Source organism: Parasteatoda tepidariorum, chromosome 6, assembly GCF_982258835.1.
Source record: "Parasteatoda tepidariorum strain Cologne lab strain chromosome 6, Ptep-v5.0, whole genome shotgun sequence".
Lineage (NCBI taxonomy): Eukaryota > Metazoa > Arthropoda > Arachnida > Araneae > Theridiidae > Parasteatoda > Parasteatoda tepidariorum.
The window spans coordinates 110,150,998-110,171,367 of record NC_141760.1 but is presented as its reverse complement, the minus strand read 5'-3'; the positions used below and the strand labels follow the sequence as shown (position 1 = coordinate 110,171,367).

General features: G+C 28.5%; 1 protein-coding gene across 1 annotated transcript; it reads right to left on the bottom strand.

Moving 5' to 3' along the window:
- Window positions 1-417: 417 nt before the first annotated feature.
- LOC110283026 (FERM domain-containing protein 5-like) lies at window positions 418-20,028 on the bottom strand. Its single transcript, XM_087166454.1, has 5 exons — window positions 19,901-20,028; window positions 15,445-15,563; window positions 11,902-11,999; window positions 832-2,581; window positions 418-717 (listed from the first exon to the last, which is right to left on the bottom strand). The coding sequence occupies exons 1-4, from the start codon at window positions 20,018-20,020 to the stop codon at window positions 2,511-2,513; spliced, it is 408 nt and encodes a 135-aa protein (XP_087022580.1). The 5' UTR covers window positions 20,021-20,028; the 3' UTR covers window positions 418-717; window positions 832-2,510.
- Window positions 20,029-20,370: the final 342 nt, after the last annotated feature.

The following is a 20,370-nucleotide window of genomic DNA, read 5'->3' as shown; positions in this document are numbered from 1 at the left end:
TATGGGCGAAAACTGCATAGACGTTTTCTAATCAGCCTACAGTTAAGGTGCCTTAACGGCATCGAGGCAACGACATGTGCCCGTGAACGTATTCAGCTTTTTATAAAAAGGCAAAAAAGACATCATAAAGGTTCATAAAAAAGCCTTTACGCCAATTTTCTCTTTATTCTGTGAAATAAATTTTTTCCCCGGTATTTAACAGGCAAAAATGGCAAAGCAATCCAGAGGCAACAAAATAGTCCCGGTCCTTCAATGATTGCCAGAAGTTTGCATGAACTGCCATGCACTGGCCCTCATTCTGGCCCAGATTTCACTTTATTAACGGAACCGATATGACAATGAAAAGCCTGCCGTAATGGCACTTTAGGTTAGCAGGCATTGTCCCTTCACTAGCCCAAAAGTCGTGTGCTTGTTTGGTATATATTTGTTACATGTGAAAAGTGATTACTCAAATTTGCAATTCTCGTATTGTAATATTGTATTAAAAATTGAGCATTTAAAAATCAAGCAGAATTTCCGAGCAATAACCGTTGAAAAGGCGACTGAGAAACAAAATAGACTTACAATGGAATCTGTGCAAATTTAGCGCATTAAAAATTTGCAATTCAAATTTTTTTATTTTTAATAAAAAAAATAATCATTGTGTACATAGCTCATCATAGTTCTTGCGAGCCTCAAGGAGTCAACCCAATTTATGCAACACAAAAAAAAACATCGCTAGGAGTACAGAAAAATCTCCTTTTCCTGAAAACAGTTGCTTTTTTAGGCAAAAAAAAGTAACCATAGTCGCCACAAGCCAAAAATAGTTGCAGATAGTCTAATTTTAACCACTTGTGGCAACCCTTTATAATTCAAAAACAGTATGTGTAGTAGGAAAGTTCCTTTTCAAGCACTCAAAAAATATTTTTAAGCACTATATACATTAACAAAGTACAAAATAATTTTCAAAGAATTAATTTGATAATTAATCAAAATGACTTTCCTAGTTTCTGAGAAAGAACTCATTTCTTGATTATACTAGCCACCATAAAAAGACTGAGAGATTTTTCGGTTCGATTTCAGAGGGTAGAAAATGAAGCCTGAAATTAACAAAAGAGCTGTACACAAGAGTGCAATAATCTCTTCGAGCCTAGCTCAGTAGACGCACATGCGGACTCGCAGGTATTTCATAAAATATGTAAAATTATTAGCACCATCATACGCTATGGAATGGTACACTGAAATGGATTGTGGTTGTGAAATCCTTGAACAGAGCAATGTGAAAACCAGGCTTTTGCATAATGTGCAGCAAAAATAGGCATGGTGAAGAAAAAAAAATATCGCATTTTCGAAAAAGGAAATTAAGAACTTTTAAAAAACACCCCATGGAAAAAGTATCTTTAAGGCCTTTTTAAAAACGAAAGCCAAAAATAAGCACCTTCAAGCACTTTTCAAAAACACTACACACCATAAAAAAAAGCTGCGATGCAGTTTAGATTTATTCTTAAGACAAAAGCATCGACAGAGCTTCATCCTGGAAGTTGACAAAACAACCGGCTTTTCTTCACAGCAAAGTGTATATTAAATTTATCATGGCTGAAAGACCTTTCATAAAATTTTATAGCCGTCGTTGAACATTCGACCGAATTTTCAGTTTACGACTATAAATGTTCAATCCCTAGCCTTGCTATTTTGAACCCAATCCAAGGAAACTCCTTGATCCAGTATTGGGAGAAATTTGCTTTCTTAGAGGACTTTTTGATAGAACTAACCTGCATTTGTGTTACATGGAGAGGAAGACCACAAGAACAACCCATGGTTAGCTTGACGGCAAGGGGACTCTAACCCATGATCCGTCTACCACTGACGATATTTTATGCAGCACTACGGTTGGTGCGAGCCGAGTGCGGAATTCTTATCGACCAGTCTGTAATTCTTATCAGCCTGTAATGCACAAAACTAATAAAAATTCAAAATTTTAATTTTTTTTCCAGCATAATTTAGCACTTCTAGATAGTTGGAATCTTACAATAAGAGTAAACTTTGAATAAAGAAAGTTATTTTAAAAGATAAAAAACAAGTTCGAAAAAAAAATTCATCTATAGATTTTCAAATTAATCATTAATGGAAGATAATTAGAAAGTTTTAAACTTGAAACAAAAGCCAGGAGAATATTTGATTAAACCAGAAAAAAAACTGCCAGATCTAAGAAGTCCATTAGAAATCAGAGTAGAGTTGGCAGATATGTGTTAATATTCCATATCTAATATTAATTTGTATCTAGTAATAATGTTCATTATCATCATTTGTGTCACAGCTCAGAGTGGGCCCTGGCCCTCTCCAGAACATCCTTTGACACAAGATAATGTGTTAGTGTCTTTTATTGATAAAAAATAATAATAATGCCTTAGTGCTTTTTATCTGTTTGAAATAAAGAGAAGTTTAAAATACAGCCTACTGTATTTAATGTTAACAACTGTATTGCCTAAAAAGAAAAGAAAAAAATTAATCAATCACATCAGATGTCATTCTTACTCTATAGAACTTGCAATGCATGGCTCTTTCCAAAAGATTGAGATCTGCTTCAGCAGGAGTTTGACCTCTAACAAAAGAATACAAATTAAATATTTTTGTACATATCACACCTATTTAATTATGAAAAAAAATTTCAAAAAAAAGGTCATATGAAAACAAAGATGAATAAGTTTTAATTCAATGAACAAAGCTTCGTGCAGCACATTCATGTCACAGGAAACAATTTTATTGCTTCTTAAAATGGTTTGCATTTCGGCTTACAAATTTTCCAAGGTTAGCATTACTGACAGTTAAAGTTTAAATTAAATAAAAACAAATGAGAATCACGACAAAATTTTACGGAATCTTTTAATTAATGAAACTACTACAGTACAGAACCAATTATCCAGTATCCAGAAAACCGGGAAACCAGAAAAAAAATTTGCTTGGTTTTTCCCGTTATTTTAAGCAAGAACGATTGAGGAAAAAAGTGGAAACTTTACTCATTCTTGAAGTCGAGTAGAGGAAAAGGTAGATGGGGGAATTTTTCTCCCTGTTTGTTCAGAGAAAACTTCAATATTTCCACGGAAACCCCTTTAGGTTGAGAAGAGGCAGGAGAGGGACAAATTCTTTATTTTCTCCTGTGAGTCCGAAATAATTAGTGGTTTTCTAAGAAGCCGCCGTCAATCAAGCATAAAGGAGAGGCATGTTGATTTAATTTTCGCTTTGATATGCAAGGGGAGGAATGCATTGCATACACATTTTAATGAACAGAAGGTAGAAGAGAAATAAAAATATATTCCTATACTTAGAAAAAGTTTAAGAAAAGGGAAACAGAAATACAAAATATTAATTGAAATATGAAAACGATTGAAATACAGCGTTTTTTTATGCAATAATAAGGAAGGGATATAATTAAGCTTAATTTTATGATTTAAAAACAATCAGAAGAATTTAGTAAATTGTAATTCAAAACATAATTGACTGTGCTAGTGGGAAAATTTAGAATCTAGAATGAAAATTCGAAATAGAACAATATCGTCTGAAAATAAAATTATGAGTTCGTACCTCCCAGGAATTATCAGGGAAACGAGATTCTAAAGAAAGTCAGGGAATTACTCCAAAACAGGGAATTGTCAGAGCCTTTTCCATTTTATTTTTTTTAATATAGGAGAGCTTTCTTTTTCTTATTTTAAAAATGTTATTCTTTTTTATAGTAATATGGGTTCGATAAAACGGCAATAAATGACGTCTTCCAGCCAATTCAGAATCCGGGATTATAATTGTTTTGAGAATTTCGGATAATTGGTTCTCAACTGCATTATAATATTGAAATATAACCATCAGCCTCAATTACATATTGTAAGGTGATTTTTAAAACTACTTTTAGGCTGGTTATGATAGATTGGTGATTTATAGGCTAGAAAACCATCTATCTAAAAAAAACTTTGAACTAAACCTAGGGAATCAGGTAGGAAAATTAATGTTTTGACACACGAATTAGTTGCAAGAATTATTATTTTTTAACTTCAAAAATTTTCCTGTCATAATTTTTTTAAAACATCTTTATACAGAAACATTTGCATACATACATGATCTTTCTGTGATTTTCCATATTTTTTTTTCCAACTCTTAATCTTGATATGCAGCAAATTTATACTTGGTTAAATAGGAATGATCAATGCACACTTCAGGATTAAAATCATCAAGATCAGCAGAAATTCAAGACAATAAAAGTTAAATATCAATAAGGAAACTAATACAGCACATGTATATGGGTCATTCCATGTCAGTTCATCCAGCCATGGCATCCACCGTCTCAGATTTTGATGAAAATTTGTACACTTATAGAGTTTTTTGTGCTGATTTCAAAAATATCAATTATATTTAAATCGGTTAATGGGTTTAAAAGTTATAAGAATTTATATTTTTGCCAAAATGGCTCATTTGCCGCCATTTTGATTCATACATCAAAGGCTATTAATGATTGTAACTCACCTTATATTTGTCATAGAGCAATAATTTTTTTTTTATTTTGTTCAGAATAAAGTAATCTGTCATATACCGTATTTTTCGGCGGAAGCGCCGCGGCGCTTTCGAAAAAAAAGTTGTTTTTTTCCTACATGCGGCGCTTCCGATGCAGCGGCGCTTCCGACGAAATATTTTTTAGTAGCAAAAAAATTTTTCAAGGAAAGTTATTTAAGATGAAATAATTTTCTGAGAGAAAGACTATTAAAAAAAAAATTAATAACGAAGTCGACGAAATATTCGCCCGTATCGCGATCTGCTGCAGAACATCGGCAATTGTAATTTGAGCGAACAGAAAAGGAAGTAATAGGACCCTAAATCCGACACTCACGGGACTGACGAAATGCCGATTTTTGGATCTCTTTCGGAAATTCCAATATGGGCCCCTAATATTACTGTAATTCAATTCCATTGTTAATTTCAGAAAAACCGATAAATTTAGTCAAGTTTCGATCGTAGATTATGATGGGGTGAATTTAAAACTGGCCCATCTAAAGAAATTTTACTAATCAAAATAATAATCTATATAATATAATCAAGAAGAAATATTTCGAATCCTATGAAGAAGAAATAATCGTTTCTTCTTTGGAGCGAGATCATAGTTCTCGTTTTTTCTTTTAGATAACATTTTGTTTTAACAAAAGACGCTTACCTCGCAAGAAAAAAAAAAATAAAAAAAAGCTAACAAGGAACTACAAAAAAAGAAAAAAAAATTTAACAATTATTGCTAAGAAACTAACAATGAATAACAACAAAAAACAAGCGAAAAACTAATAACGTTAAAAAAAAAGAAACAAGCAAACAACTATTAGCAAGAAAAAAAACAAGCTCACTATTTACAAAGAAAAAAAAAAACAACAAATTAGCAGTTAATAACTAATAAAAAGCGGCAAAATAAAAAATTAATAAATCGAATAAAAAACCGCAAAAGGGATAGAATTCATTTTGTTGTCTACATGGTAGTTTCAATGTCAACTGGGTGTGGCCAATTTATGGTCAAACAGAGGAGGGAGAATTGGGGGTGAATCAGTAAAGTGCAAGCCTAGCTGTCAAGATTGATTGATCAGTTTTTTCCAACTTGCATTTCTTTATTTTGTTCATTGGAAATGCAGATGTTTTTACTTCTCAATTTATTTTAAACTGCTTAAGAAACAGATGTTTCCTTTGACACAGATTTTTTTTTTTTCAAGCTTCTTTTTTATTTTTAAAAGATAAAATAAAGTAAGTTACTTCAACAGAATAAAATTCCAAATAAAAAGAATATAGCTGATTTTTTTTTTATCTTATCAATATAAATTTCTTAAAAAAAAAAGAAAAAAAAATTAGATCAGATTAAGTGCTGAATTTTGGAATGCTGGATTAGGGGTCCCATACCCTTTTCTTTTCCCCAACCCCTTTAAAATATAACTGATTGATTTCTCCTAATCAGCTCCAGTAGAAATGACACGTGGAGGAGGTAGGGTACACCCCTCTTTTAAACATTTTCTTCTCTTTCTAGTTGAGTCACATTGGGTTATTTCCATTGAAGGAGAGGGCATTCTACCCACTAAAATTCCACCCCCTAAGATTGTGAAAGTGAAACTTATTTCCTCTTCTCTCATTCCTTCAGAATTTTTTTGGGGCTTGTTTAGTTATTTATTATTCTTGTTATTGTTAGTTATTTCGTTATTATTAGCTGTTTCGTTATTATGTATTAGTTTTTCCTCAAATTGTTAACGGTAATAAATTTTAAAATCTTTTTATTTTAAAATTTTTCATATAATAAATTTTTATTTTACTTTTCTTATTACATTGTTTTACTGATTTCTGTAATCAGTTCAGCGTAGCTACTGCACATATAAATAATTTTTTTGCTGTTCTTCTGTTCTTTGGCGCGGTGCCAACTGGTAAGAACAACTTTATTTTATATCGTTTTGTTGTTTTCGTTTTTTTTTTTTTTTTTTTTTTGCTGAAAAAGAAATTTTTTATTATAATTTAGAAATTAAAACTTTACTTTATGAAATGCATAAAAAAATTTAATTTTTTATTATACAGATATTCTAAATGGTAATTTAAAGGTCTCTTCTAAAAGGATGCTGATATGCCCGGTTTAGCGCCATTGCGGCGCTTACAATAACTTTTTTTTTAAAAATTTCAATTTTATCGATGTGCGGCGCTTGCGACGAAGCGGCGCTTTCGCCGAAAAATACGGTAAACACTTTTTTTGAAAATAAGTATCTCACTTATTTAGTAAATGGGTCTGTTTTGCAGTTTTTTGATCAGCGGAGTTGAGTAACTTCAGGAGATTATTTCTGGCAACTCGCCCCCTTCAATTTCAAAATTATTTTATTCAAAGATAGTTGAAAGTGCAAACTAACATCTGATACAAAAATTTTGATGGGCCGTTCACTCTTTTTTTAAAAAAATATATTTTTCTTATGAATCATTATGCGTTAAAAGTACTCGTAGTTTGATGATTTATAGTCCTTAATTATAACTAGAGTATAATAAAATGATATAAAAAAATGTAAAATAAAGTGATCATTTATTAAATTATTTTTTTCTTCTTTCTTTGAGCCCCCCCCCCTCAGAAAAGAAGAAAGGAAAAAATTTGAGACTGAGCAAGACAAACACAATTTCTGGCCAGGAATTGGTGAAATTTGCAATTTAGCTCTGTATGTTTTAGCCTGATCTACACTTATGACATGAAGGGAGACTTTCTTGGTCTTATTGGAAGGAGAATTAAATAAGTCACAATTTTTTTTTCATTTTCTTATATAGGGTGACCTGGGATAATTCCTCATCAAAAAATGCAAACATCTATTTTGTGAAAAAATATTCAAGATAGAATTTCAATATTTACTGGAAGTTTGAGACTATATGAGATGAGTCCTATGCTACCTTCTTTTGTTGGAAAATCTAATTAGAATTTAAAAGATTTTAAATTCTTAGTGATCAGAAATTACCCCTTCTCTTGATCATTTCTGGGGTAATTACTGGTCACCAGTTTTTATAGTAAAGGGGTTGTTTAAAAATAATTATACAATGGTAATTAACAAATAAGACATCAAGATCAAACAAATAAACCAAAGAGATGTTTAAGCAGCTAATAAAACGATTTCTTTAAAAGCAAAGAATAAAGATTAACACTTTAAATTTTCCAAAAATCTACTCATTCTCATGTTCTGTTGGAATATAAGAAAGAGTTCCCACATAAGTTACTTTGCAGGATTTTTTAACTTCATTAAGTGAGAGTGTAAAGTTAAGTAAGGTATGTCAACAGCTCTGACAGTAGCTCTCACACTGAAATTTCATTTTCAATCATTAAAAGAAATTCACTAATTTTGCTTTCTAGAAGCTTAGTATCTCTTTTAGTGTTATAATTTCTCACCATATTTATATTAGGCAAATTTATAAACTTAAAAATTATTCTAACAATGTACACACATAAAATTAAGATAGAAGCAAGGTAAGGCAAACCAGAAATGGGGCAAATCAGAACACATTTGTCTTGTATACAGTTAATCAGGGTGGCCACTCAAATCAGATTTCAAATTTCCCTGATTTTTCCAGGTTTTCCAAACAAAAATCTTATAATTTCCAGGTTTTTGTTTCTTTTTTCTTATAAAGTGTAGGATGTGTACAAGAAAAGTGTCTTTATTATAAAATATTTTATTCAAATATTTTATTATATTTTTTTAACATATCATCTTGAAAAAAATAATTTATTTTGACAATTTGGCAAGATTTTTTTATTTATTTTTCAAATGTTTTCATACAAAATTTTGAATCAAAAATCATATATTGACCAACAAAAGAGTAAAACGAAATATTAATATATAGTTGGTTCTTACAAAAAAATTTTTTTTAATATATGTTATAAAAGGTTAAAATGAAATAGAAAAATTAGTATTAATGCAACAATTGTAAAAAAAATGTGCGATTGGTTGGTTTGCTGAGAAAAAATAATTCACAGATTTCTTTGAATGGTAGTAGAAAAGTTTTCAGAAAAAGAGTGCAATATAAAATCTATTATTATTAAATTATAACCAACGATTTTTGGAGAATTTTATAAAGTTAAAAGTACAGAAACATTTTGTCAAAATCGAAAAAAAAATTACCGCCAAAGTATCAGAACAAACTTGAGCCATAAATGGATTCAGCCCAAGGACAGAATTTAAAAACAGAAGCCAATATCCTAATCCCTTTTTCCATCTCCACCAGAATTTTTCCTAAATTGCACAGTCCCATAGCGGTCAAAGGTTTCTGCATTCGTTTAGCAACCATGGGAGAATTTTATGAGGTATTCTAATTTGACAGAGCTGTAATGAAGCAAATTTTGATGCAAGCAAAGTATCGCTAAGTTGATGATATTTCAACGGTTTGGCGATACATTTCCGTTAAAAAAAAGTGGGTATAATGGATGAAATAATTTAGCTTAAGAAAATTAGTAAATAATTTAAATTAGTGAAATTAAAATAATTATCAAAGAAAAAATTTCAAGCTTTTCTTTAAAATTCCCTGATTTTCCAGGTTTTTATCCAAATTTCCCTGATATTTCCAGGTTTTTTCCAGTATAAAAAAATTCCCTGATAATTCCAGGTTTTCAAGGTTTTACAGGTGGGTGGCCACCCTGTTAATAAACAAATTTTGTGATTACAGTTAAAATATGTTTTAATGGTTGTTCCACTTAATAAATATGAACTGCCATTTAAGAAAAGACAATTAGCTATTTTTAATACTATTTATAAAAAGAAATGACAATGATTAGGAATTACCCCAGTGATCAATAATTACCCCATGGGGGGCAACATTTGATATAGTTTCCTATAATTAATTATAATGCTTACAGTAGATGTGAAACAATTAAACAAAAACTTATACTAATTTTATATCAAAGAAAAAGAAAGTAACTCAAAATATTTATTATTAAGAGAAGGAGGGGATCTTTTCAGAAATGTGCACATTTTGAAACCCATCTTTAAAATGGAAAATACAGAAAGCAGTTTAAAAGATACTTATTTTGTTAGATTAAACAAAAAACTATAATTAAGTAAATGTAGTTATACTTTAGTAAAATGTACAAGCATTCTTGTCCATGTCTCAAATGTAAAAAAAAAAAATTTTTTTTTTAAATAAAACTTAGGTGATCATTATTTACCCCGGAAACAGAGTGATTGTGAATTATCCCTGGTCACCCTATATATTTCATACTGATAAAGGAGATACTCCTTATGTATGAGGCATATAGTTGAACTTTCCTTAAAATTTAAATTGCTCCTAAATGAAATATAAGTTATATATTCTCTGAAGAAAGTTCTAAAATCTTCTGTGAGTTTAAACTGCACTTAAAATCTTTCAAAGTTAATCCAATGCTATATAATACTTGGGTTTTCATAATAAAACTCTTTTTTAAGTATCAAATTGATAAACTTTTAAAACTTTTGAAAACTTATTTATTTCTGTTCTGTTCTAAATAAATGGAAGAAATACAATTTTACTGATTGGAAAGAAAATAAATTTTACATGACACTCAATTCTGATTGGAGCAAACAGAAATGTTCTGGCAGATGATACATTCTGATTAGTCCAGGTTTAATAATGTGTCAATAGTTTTCAGTATTTTTTTTAAAAAATTGGATGTATATAATTATAATAAAAGTTTTTGAGAATAAAAAGGGCCTGCAAGTATTAGTAATGAAATAAGGGAATGCAAATTATCTTATAGTTAGTGATATAAAATCATTTCATTCAATATAATTATAATAAATAGTTTAACTTTATCAGTGTTTCAAATGAAATTTTGTAGGGGTATCTCATTACCATAGCAATCATTGTGACAAATAAAAGGATAAAATTAACTTCAAATATTCATAATTTGATCTTACATTTAATTACATTTTAGAATAAACAAAATGTTTGAATTAAATTAAAGTATACAATGATTTTCTCCTTCCATAAAGATCAAAGTTAGTTCAATTAAAAAAAAAAATTTAATGGCTGCTTTTTATTATTTGGCACTGCCCTCTACTCTTTCAGAGAAACTTTTACTTATATTTTTTTTAGATTCTGATCCCTCTCATTTACCAAAGCTATATGATTCTGGATAAATTTATTTGCAAAAAAGGTGAAATTTTGTTCATTCTAAAATTTTGTCCTTCTTTTCTTTTTTGAGGGCTCGAAGAAAGAGGAAGAAAAAAAAATTTAATAAATGATTACTTTTACATATGATTTTACATATTTTTCTACCATTCACAGTTTTTTTATATCATTTTATTATACTCTAGTTATAATTAAGGACTATAAATCATCAAACTGCGAATACTTTTAGCGCATAATGATTCATAAGAATTTTTTTTTTTTTTTAAAAGTGAGTGAATGGCCCATCAAAATGTTTATATCAGATGTTAGTTTGCACTTTCAACTATCTTTGAATAAAATATTTTTGAAATTGAAGGGGGCGAGTTGCCAGAAATAATCTCTCGAAGTTACTCAACTCCGTTGATCAAAAAACTGCAAAGCAGACCCATTTACTAAATAAGTAAGATACTTATTTGCAAAAAAAGCGTTTATATGACAATTACTTCATTCTGAACAAAATAAAAAAAAATTATTGCTCTATCACAAATATAAGGTGAGTTACAATCATTAATAGCCTTTGATGTATGAATCAAAATGGCGGCAAATGTGCCATTTTGGCAAAAATACAAATGCTTATAACTTTTAAACCCCTTAACCGATTTAAATATAATTGATATTTTTGAAATCAGCACAAAAAATTCTATAAGTGTAAAAATTTTCATCAAAATCTGAGACAGTGGGTGCCATTTTTGTAAAATCCTGTATGATTTGACATGGAATGACCCATATATGCAATTTATATATGCTCTAATACATTACATCTTTTCAATTTTTAATTCTTATTCAAAGTGTCAATAGCACAGTTATTGAAATATAGTATGCACCACTGAAAGTAAGTGTTTTAACACAATCAGCTGAAATCTAAAATCAAATAATCAAAAACTTTTTTTTTTAATTATCAGATGTACAGAAAAATCTCATATGTACACCTCATATCTCACTGTATAATGCGCAATGTACATCTTATATTTTGCACTGACCAAGTTGAAGCACAGAGCAAATTCAAGACGTCATTTTCCGACAAGGCTTATATTCACACACATCTGTGAGTACATAAGTATTTCTAAGAAGTTGCAAATTTTTGAATTTCACAGATTTATGTCTCCATGCAAAAAATGGTTCATTAATCCAAAAAAAAAAAAAAAAATCTGTATAATACATAAGAGCTGGCAGCCATACAATCAATAGAACAGATATTATTAAAGCATTACATTAGAAAATTTAATAAAAAGTAAAAGTTACTTAAGTAAAATAACTTACCTTGAACAATGTAAGAGAGCAAAAGTGCAGCAGTGCTATCATCGCATTGTAAAGCACCACTTATGAAATCCGTTTTGATTTGCAAACCAAACAGATATCTAAAGAAGATAAGAGAATATTTGAGAAAAAAAAGGTTCAATATTAATTCAACCAGGGTTGGAGTTTTTGCCGGCAAAAAGGGTTTTTTGCCAGGACAGTGGCAAAAACCTAGTAAAAACCGGCAAAAACTGGTAAAAACCGGCAAAAACCAAATTATCTTAATTTCTGATTAAAAATTATTACAAAATACTTGAAACAAATTTAAATCAATTATATGGAATAATAATTGTAGTAGTGACATAGGCAATTAAAAGAAGATTTATTGTAAAGGAGGGAGGCCTGAGCAGTCGCCAGGTAGTCGGGCGGCAGGGGCAATCAGGACCCTGTCGGTCTTGATTTCTTTTAGGTTTCTTAGCCAATAATCTGCGGGTGGGGATCTAGCTAGCACCCTCGTTGGAGAAGGACCCCAACCAATGGAAAGGGGACCGAGGTTTCCTGAGGACGAGGAAGAGAAAAAAAGAGCGAAGACGAATGGAAGGCGAGAACGAACTGTTGACCAAAAAGGCGAGAAGGAAGACAGCAACCCCCCCCCCCCGCAGAAGATGGTGAGAATATGTTTTAAATATTGTTTTTCTCTTGTCAATTTTCTAGGCCTCCTCCTCATTGCCTCACCTCATTTTTAATACCTCCTGGTAAATATACTAGATTCGTGTTATTAATAATAGCTAATATCTTATTAAATAAAATTGTATTTTTTTTTAATTTAATGGGTATTGATTGTCTTCTCTAGTTTCTTAGACACATTGCTTCAATCCTAATCTGACCGAACTTGGGTTTTGTTTAATATAAATTTTATCTATTGGATATATTTAAATTATCCCTTAAATAGTCACGACAATAATTTTGATACATTACATGAAAAAATTATTTTTAACATATTAATAATTAATATAAGGGTAATAATTTTTAAAAGATTGAAAGTTTTTGACCTCTTTTCATTTTAGAATCCTTAAGTAAATGCTTTTTTACAAATAAATAAATATTATTTGTATAATATTATTATTGCTATTTATTATAAAAAATTATTATTTGTACAATAATTAACTAAACATGTTGATAGATAGTTTATACTTTAAATTATAGCTATATTTATTTAAAATAAGTTCATTTCACTGGAAAAAAGAGAATAATCACAAATTTTCCAATCAATAATGTTTTAAACTACTGAAATGATATATTATTACATTATGATTTAATTATGGAATAATAATTTTGTTAATTTTTTTGTAATTATTTATATTTATAGTATATATTTCAATTTTAGGAATAATTTTGTATCAAAAATGTGTTTTTGTCCTTTCATCTTGGAAAATATAGGTTTTTGCCAGTTTTTGCCAATTTGCTTGGCAAAAACCTGTTCTTGCCAGGACGGTTTTTATCGGTATTTACCATGGTTTTTTCCACCTGCGGCAAAATCTTGCCAACCCTGAATTCAACATAAATATACTAAGTTTGAGTAAAAAAAAAAAGAAAAACTATTCCATATCCTCTCATTTTAAAATAAAAAGTATAGAGTTTGATTAATCAAGTAATTTTTCCGAGCCAGTTATTTTACGATTATTATACATAATAAATGTTATAATGTAAAAGTTATATACATAAAATAAATGTTATTGCGCAAAAAAGTGAATCCAACCTTTTTTAACAGTTATTATCAACCAAGGTGACCAGAAAAAAAAATAATAATTCCCTGATTTTTCCAGTTTGGTTACATCAAACTATCTCAATTTTTTAACACATGTAGTATATATATTTTTTAAGTTATCTTTTTGTCATGTATCAAATACATTACAAAACATTTACATATTCCATTAGGGACAAAAGTAAACATTTATTTTTTAGTAAAAAAAGAAAAAATCGTTACAAGATTCTAATGTTTTTGGAAAAATATCAGTATTTTAGGTACCTGATGCATAAGCTTACTAACTTTCCATGACTTTTTGGGAATTGTAGATTATTTCACAGATTTTTTTCCTCTGTGGTGGTCATCAAAAATTTAAACCTTTTAATAATGGAATTTTTTTTTAATAAATGAAGTGTTTCAGGGGTGTTGTGACACAAAGTGAAAAACCCTGAAAATTTTATGTGCAAAAACTCATTAACAAGATATCAATTTATACTATGTATTTATATTTAATATAATTTTATGAACTAATTTTTATAATTCAATTACCTACAAATAAAGAATATTATACTTTTACAGTAACTAATTTAAGAGAAAAGTTAATTAAGTTCTTACAAGAATCGCAATATTGGATGTTAAAATTGCGTGAATTTGTATTGGGTTTTAAGAACGCGAAAATGCAAACCACGATATTGGGTTTTAAAATCTCTTAAATATGAATCATGATATCGGATTTAAGAATGCGAAAATACAAATAGCAATATCAGATTTTTGAATCGCGTACATACTCTTTATCTGCAGTATACTCTGTAATCACGGAGCATGGTTTTTAGATTCGTGAATACGAATAGCGACATTGGATTTTAAACTCGCGTGAATATGAATCGCAATGTACGATTCTTAAATAACATGAATATGATTCACAATAAATAACTTTTAAATCAGGTAAATATGAAAATCAAAGTTAGATATTAAAATCACGTCAAAATGAATCACGATATTAGAGGATTTCAGCATAGTTTCAAACATTAAAACCATACAAATCCGACAAATAAAATAAAAAATTGTAGAAGAGACAATTGTGTACGAAAACTTCTCATTAACATGATTTAGCAAAGGTTTCAAAATTTAAATTTTAAAACTTAATTCTTACATTAAATTACAAGGAAAATTTCGTTGGATTATAAGTTTTGATTCACGGAAGTCCACAAAACAATGGTCTTTGTTAGATAAATAAATGCTAAAAGGGTTTTTTTCAATTTTGATTGATTAAATAACATAAAATAAAGGGTAAAGGATCGATCTTCGTCAGTCGTTAAAGATGACGATCTCATGCATTCAACTTACGTCGGTAACGTCATGGTCTGCAGGATCGGCCAGTTTTTTTCATTAGCTGTTGGTCGTTCTTGTGTGGATCATGACGTCATCCTTTTAAGGAGTATTTAAGCTTCTGTTGAAGCCGATTATGTTGGATTCTTTCTTTCGGTTACTCATTTGTCACAGTGTTAGTGAGAGTATGTCTACCAGTTTAATAAGTTTTTAAAATAATTTTATTGCTATAGAAACTTCGTTTTTTATTTGTTTCATTGACAAACAGATACAATGATATTCTGCTACAATCTCGGATGTCAGTTTTGAGGTAGGCGGAATTCCACAAAATAAAAATCCCATGCCCCACTATTAGTTTCTAGAACAGGAGGGATCATACAAGAAATACGGATTTCAAGGATAAACCTATAATATAACCACCCCTGGTGTTTACACTATTGCTATATACACACATATATACAGAACAGAGAGAAATAATTATTGTGAATTACCTTGTAAATTCATCCTCTAGTTGTACAGGGTCTGGAGTGTAAAACTTAACACAAAAATACATACTTGGAAAAAAAGAATGCAGCTGTGAACATAATGGTTTGAGGACATCCAACCAATACTGAAATTCAATAAATGAATAGAAAAGAATAATTAAAAATATGAAAGTAGAAAACAAACAGTAAAGCATTTTATAAGAACTTTAACGTCAAAAATCGTCTTTTAAGATTTTAACTACTACAATAGCTTATTATTTAGGCAGAAAAAATATGTAAAATAATTTAAGTTAATTCATTTTTAGTTTATTTTAAAAGGTCATTTTAAAGATAGTATATATTTCATAAAAAAAAAATCATATAGCCATTGAATGTCATTTTAGTGAATGTTCGAATCAGAAAATGAGTTTTAAGGGCATAAAAATGTTTATAAACCTATAAATAGTGTTATGGCAGCCAACAACAAATTTTCATTTTTTATAACAATTTCTTACAAAATTGTGCATAATAAATGGAAATGACCTTTAAAATATTATTTAAACATGCACAATTATAAGGCAGAAATAATAAGAAAAAATATTTCCAATTGATCTCCTAATGTTCATTTATAAGAAAAACTTAAAAAAATTTTATTTTTTAACTTGTGGATAAGTTTAAGAATTTTGTTAAAAATTCTGTAGCAAGTGGTAAACGTTCTTTTAGAAAATTTAAAGTGTAATAAATAAGAATTTATTGGAGTTTTTCTTATCAATACATTTTAAAGAAGGGTTATTTTTCAATAGATGGCATCACTATGATAAAGTTTAAATGCAATCAAAATGATATTTTATGAGAAATTTTTATTTATCCTTTTAAAATGAGATTTTTGGGGTAGATTGTGGATAGTTAATTGTATTAACATTTAAGGAGGATTGTATTATCACTTTTATAGCGGATTAGTGGGTTTGTGATTGTTTTTCCTAATGGATCTTTTTTTTTCTTCTGGCGTCCACTGAATGCGGGTAATTCATTAATTATTTGTCTATTTTTGAACCTGGGTAACCGTTACCAAAATTCAATTAAAAGATCACAGCCATGCCAAAGTTTGAAGGATAACGGTACTAAAGATATGAAAAGGTATAGGGTTTCAGGTCTACGATGACACAAAAGAGACTAAATTCTTCAGCAATAATTTCCATTGAAAAATGAAACCACAAAATAATTTAATATGAAGGATCTATGTACTCTTTGCACGAATTTTTATGTTTATATTCGTTTGCTGGGCTAAAGCTTTTAAAATGCAAGTTAAAAGTATAAACTTACTTTTTATCATGCATTGATTAGGCAAGAGATAGTTTAAAATACATAGGGCTATAAGAGGATTAATGTATCGACTAAACAAAAAGCAGTTTTGCTCAAAAATTATTACCTATAAAAAAATTAATTGAAATAAAATTATTACTTATAAATTCAATTCATTACTGTCCAACTTTCTATTTTAATTAAATTTATTGAATTTAATTTGGAATATTTATTTAAATCATATATTTTATTTTTAATTTAAATGTAATTGTAAAGTGCAATATAAAACAATTAAAGAGTTAACAGAGATGAGTTTTGCCAATAGAATGGATAATATAACCTCTTAACTGTTTAATTTATTTTACCAAAATTTTGACAAAGAAAAATAAAATAAAAAAAGACATGGGGTAAACCAGCTGCAAATAAGAAACATCAGGACCAGAACACTTTTACACTCAGACACTATTGTGATATTAATTAAAAGTTTACTTTTCTCAATGTATACATACAATATATAATATACAATGTATACATTTCTCTATGTAATATATGTTATGAAAGAAAAAACTGAGAATGATGTGCTGGAACAGTGGAACAGAATGGAGAACAAAATACAAATTAATAATCATCATTTTGGAAAAAAAATTTATTATTTTTTATGCATAAATAATGAAATAAAAGCTGTTGCACTAATTTTTATTAAAAAAAAAACACTAGAAATTCATAGATATTTATGACATTTGTTTACAATTTTATCTTCCAGTAAATAATGACTAAATATATATTTAATTATGCTAACTTTTGTACTTGATATTAAGAGATAATTTGCTTAATTTTATTATAAGTTTTGATTTGGTTTAGAGAGAAAAAAATGAGTATTATAATTGCAAGATAATGTGTAAATAATATTGAGTACAATATTGTATTACATTACTTATTGACAATGCATTTAGTATTTATTTTCATATGTTATTCTAATTTCAGGGCATTGAAAGTTTTACAAACATAAACACCAATATAAACATCAAATAAATAAACAATACATTGTTAAATAAGATATTTTTATAGTTTCAGACATAGCTGTAAGAAAATACAATAAAATTAAGAATAGAAATTAATTCAGTCTTTAAATGCAAAATCACAGCAGACTGATCATTCAAAGGGTATCTATCTGTTGAAGGTGTTCAGGGATGAATTACATATTCTATCACTGAGATTAAATGCTAAATATTTGCATGTTTAATTTAAAGAGAACACAAAAGTTTCAATGAATAAATTTACAAGTTAAATTTTAACTAAAAATCAACTTTTTCTTTTATTAAATTTAACACTACAACATTTTTGAAAATCGTTTAATATCTAAACATCAAGTTAAACTGCACATGAAAAACAAAGCCAAATAGATTTGAACGGCAAATGAAATCAAAGCTTAGTGTATGATAATGTGTACACGATATCTGCTACATTTTAGATTTTCAAATCCATGACCAATTCTAAGAATTTTTCATGATTTAAAGAAGTTACTATTTTCTCTGATATAAACACAACAATAAATTTAAAAAGCATTATAATAACATTAATTAAAATGATAAGTATAACGAAAACTGTTATACTCTGCAGCTTCATATTTATAGATTTTAAATTTAAAAAAGAGTAAAGAAAGAGTTGAAGCAATATAATACATGGAAAAAAAACACAAAAGCAAAATTTTTTTCTGATGAATTATATTCTAAAGATACTTTTTTAAAGTGTTTATCTGAAAAGAAAGAAATACTAGTGATTTTTCTGTTCTCATTTCTGAACAACAAAAAAATTTTAATAAATTAAAAAAATTCTGAAATCACAGAAGTTTGAAAGATAATTAGTGCTATAAATGATGTTCTTTCTTTCATTTTTTGAAAGAACACCATAATTTTTAAAAAACATGGTGAAAAAATTTTATCTTTTAATAAAATACTGACTGTAGCTCTTATTACAAATTAAGATATTCGGAACATAGTAAAATGGGAAAGGGAGGGGGGTAATTCCGTTTTAAAAATTAGATCTTTCTGCGGCCTAAATCCATGACTTTTCATGATTTTTTTAAAAAAATAGTTAAAATCATGACTTTTCATGGCAAATTTTGTTTAATACCAAAATCCATGACTTTCCAGGTGCACACAGCACAAATAAGGCCAATTAGATATTAACACTCTGATATTAAGCATTTCAAACATTTACAAACAGGCCTTAAAATATTTAACAATAAACAATTCAGAAATTAAAATTAAAAATTGTTAATTTAATACCTTTTTTCCTTTTTCATCCTCACATTCCAAACCAAAGTAATCTACTTCCAGTAAGTTAAAACCTTTTCAAAGAGCAACTGACCAAGTGTTTTAGCCTGTAGAGAGAAAATATAATTATATATAACTCATTCAGTTATTAGGTTGAAACAAATGTCACAATGAAACAGAATACACTCAGCTTTTCCATTTGCATTAATAAACACAGAAAAATCTCTCAATAAGTAATACTAAATCAACTACGCAGAAGGGTCTAGACATGCAAAAAAATTAAAATTCAAAGAGTTTAAAATTTTTGAAATAAGATCATGGTGCAGAATTTACTGTCAAACTGCACCACTATCTTCACGAATTTAAAGTCTGCAACCTGCAACAAAGTCATTGTTATTAAAAACATTTAGCATAATTCAAAGTATTTATGTAACAAAGTTTACAAAATTATAAATTGTGCACAAACAGTTTTTAAACTCAATTTGTGATTTACTGTTGTGAGGATTCCCTTTTTAAATTGCGAGATTAATCTGCAGATGCTGCGGTTAATCTGCCGTGTCAGTTACAGAGCTGGGAGGGTTTCTGTTTCATGGGTCAAAACTTAGTATAACCATTAATCTACTCTCACTAGTTAAGCACTGTCTTTGAGTCAGATTACATTTTAATAATAATATATCTTTTAAATTATACAATATTTTGACATCTATTTCAAAGGTCCTATAATTTCAAATTCTTGTGCTAGGATTATGCAGCTTCAACAGCAAGTGTAGAAGTAAAATTTATCTCCAAAACTTAAACCCCATTTAAAAAATTTTAATATGCCCGTTCGGGAGGGACAAATGAAAAACAAAATTTTCTCATACTAATTATATCAGGATTTGAGAAATACAAAAAAAAATTATTACCTGCAGTTGAAAGACATGACTTGAATCATCTAAGAAAAAAACCGTAATACTCATAAATTTTTTACTCCTACGATGAGATGGTTGATAGAGATCAGGTGACTTGCTCAATTTTAATATCATAATTGTAAACTACTATGCAATATATTTAGAAAAGAAAATAATAAGGTATTTTTAATAATAAGAAATCATAAAAATTTCAACTGATTAGTGAATGATTAATTTATAAATTTGACAATTCAATTCAATTAATTAGTGAATATGACAATGAATTAATTAGTGAATGATTCGCAAGTTATGTTAAAAATTCAAATGGCCAACATCTGATTTCAATCTCAATTAATATATATAAAATTTTATTTGACAAGGTTTTCTGCAATTTGAAAATTTTGTAGTAGAATATTTAAGCAGCATACTCATTATTTGGAAAAATTCTAAAAAAACATTACATAACTCAGAATGTCACAAACAAA

Bases quoted from the DNA above. Each gene is read 5' to 3' on its own strand.
- LOC110283026 (XM_087166454.1), bottom strand. From the start codon at position 20,020: ATGATATTAAAATTGAGCAAGTCACCTGATCTCTATCAACCATCTCAT. The intron at 15,564-19,900 runs GTAATAATTTTT...ATTGAATTTCAG, and splicing joins GTCATGTCTTTCAACTGCAG to TATTGGTTGGATGTCCTCAA. The intron at 2,582-11,901 runs GTAAGTTATTTT...TTCTTTTGTTAG, and splicing joins GCTCTCTTACATTGTTCAAG to AGGTCAAACTCCTGCTGAAG.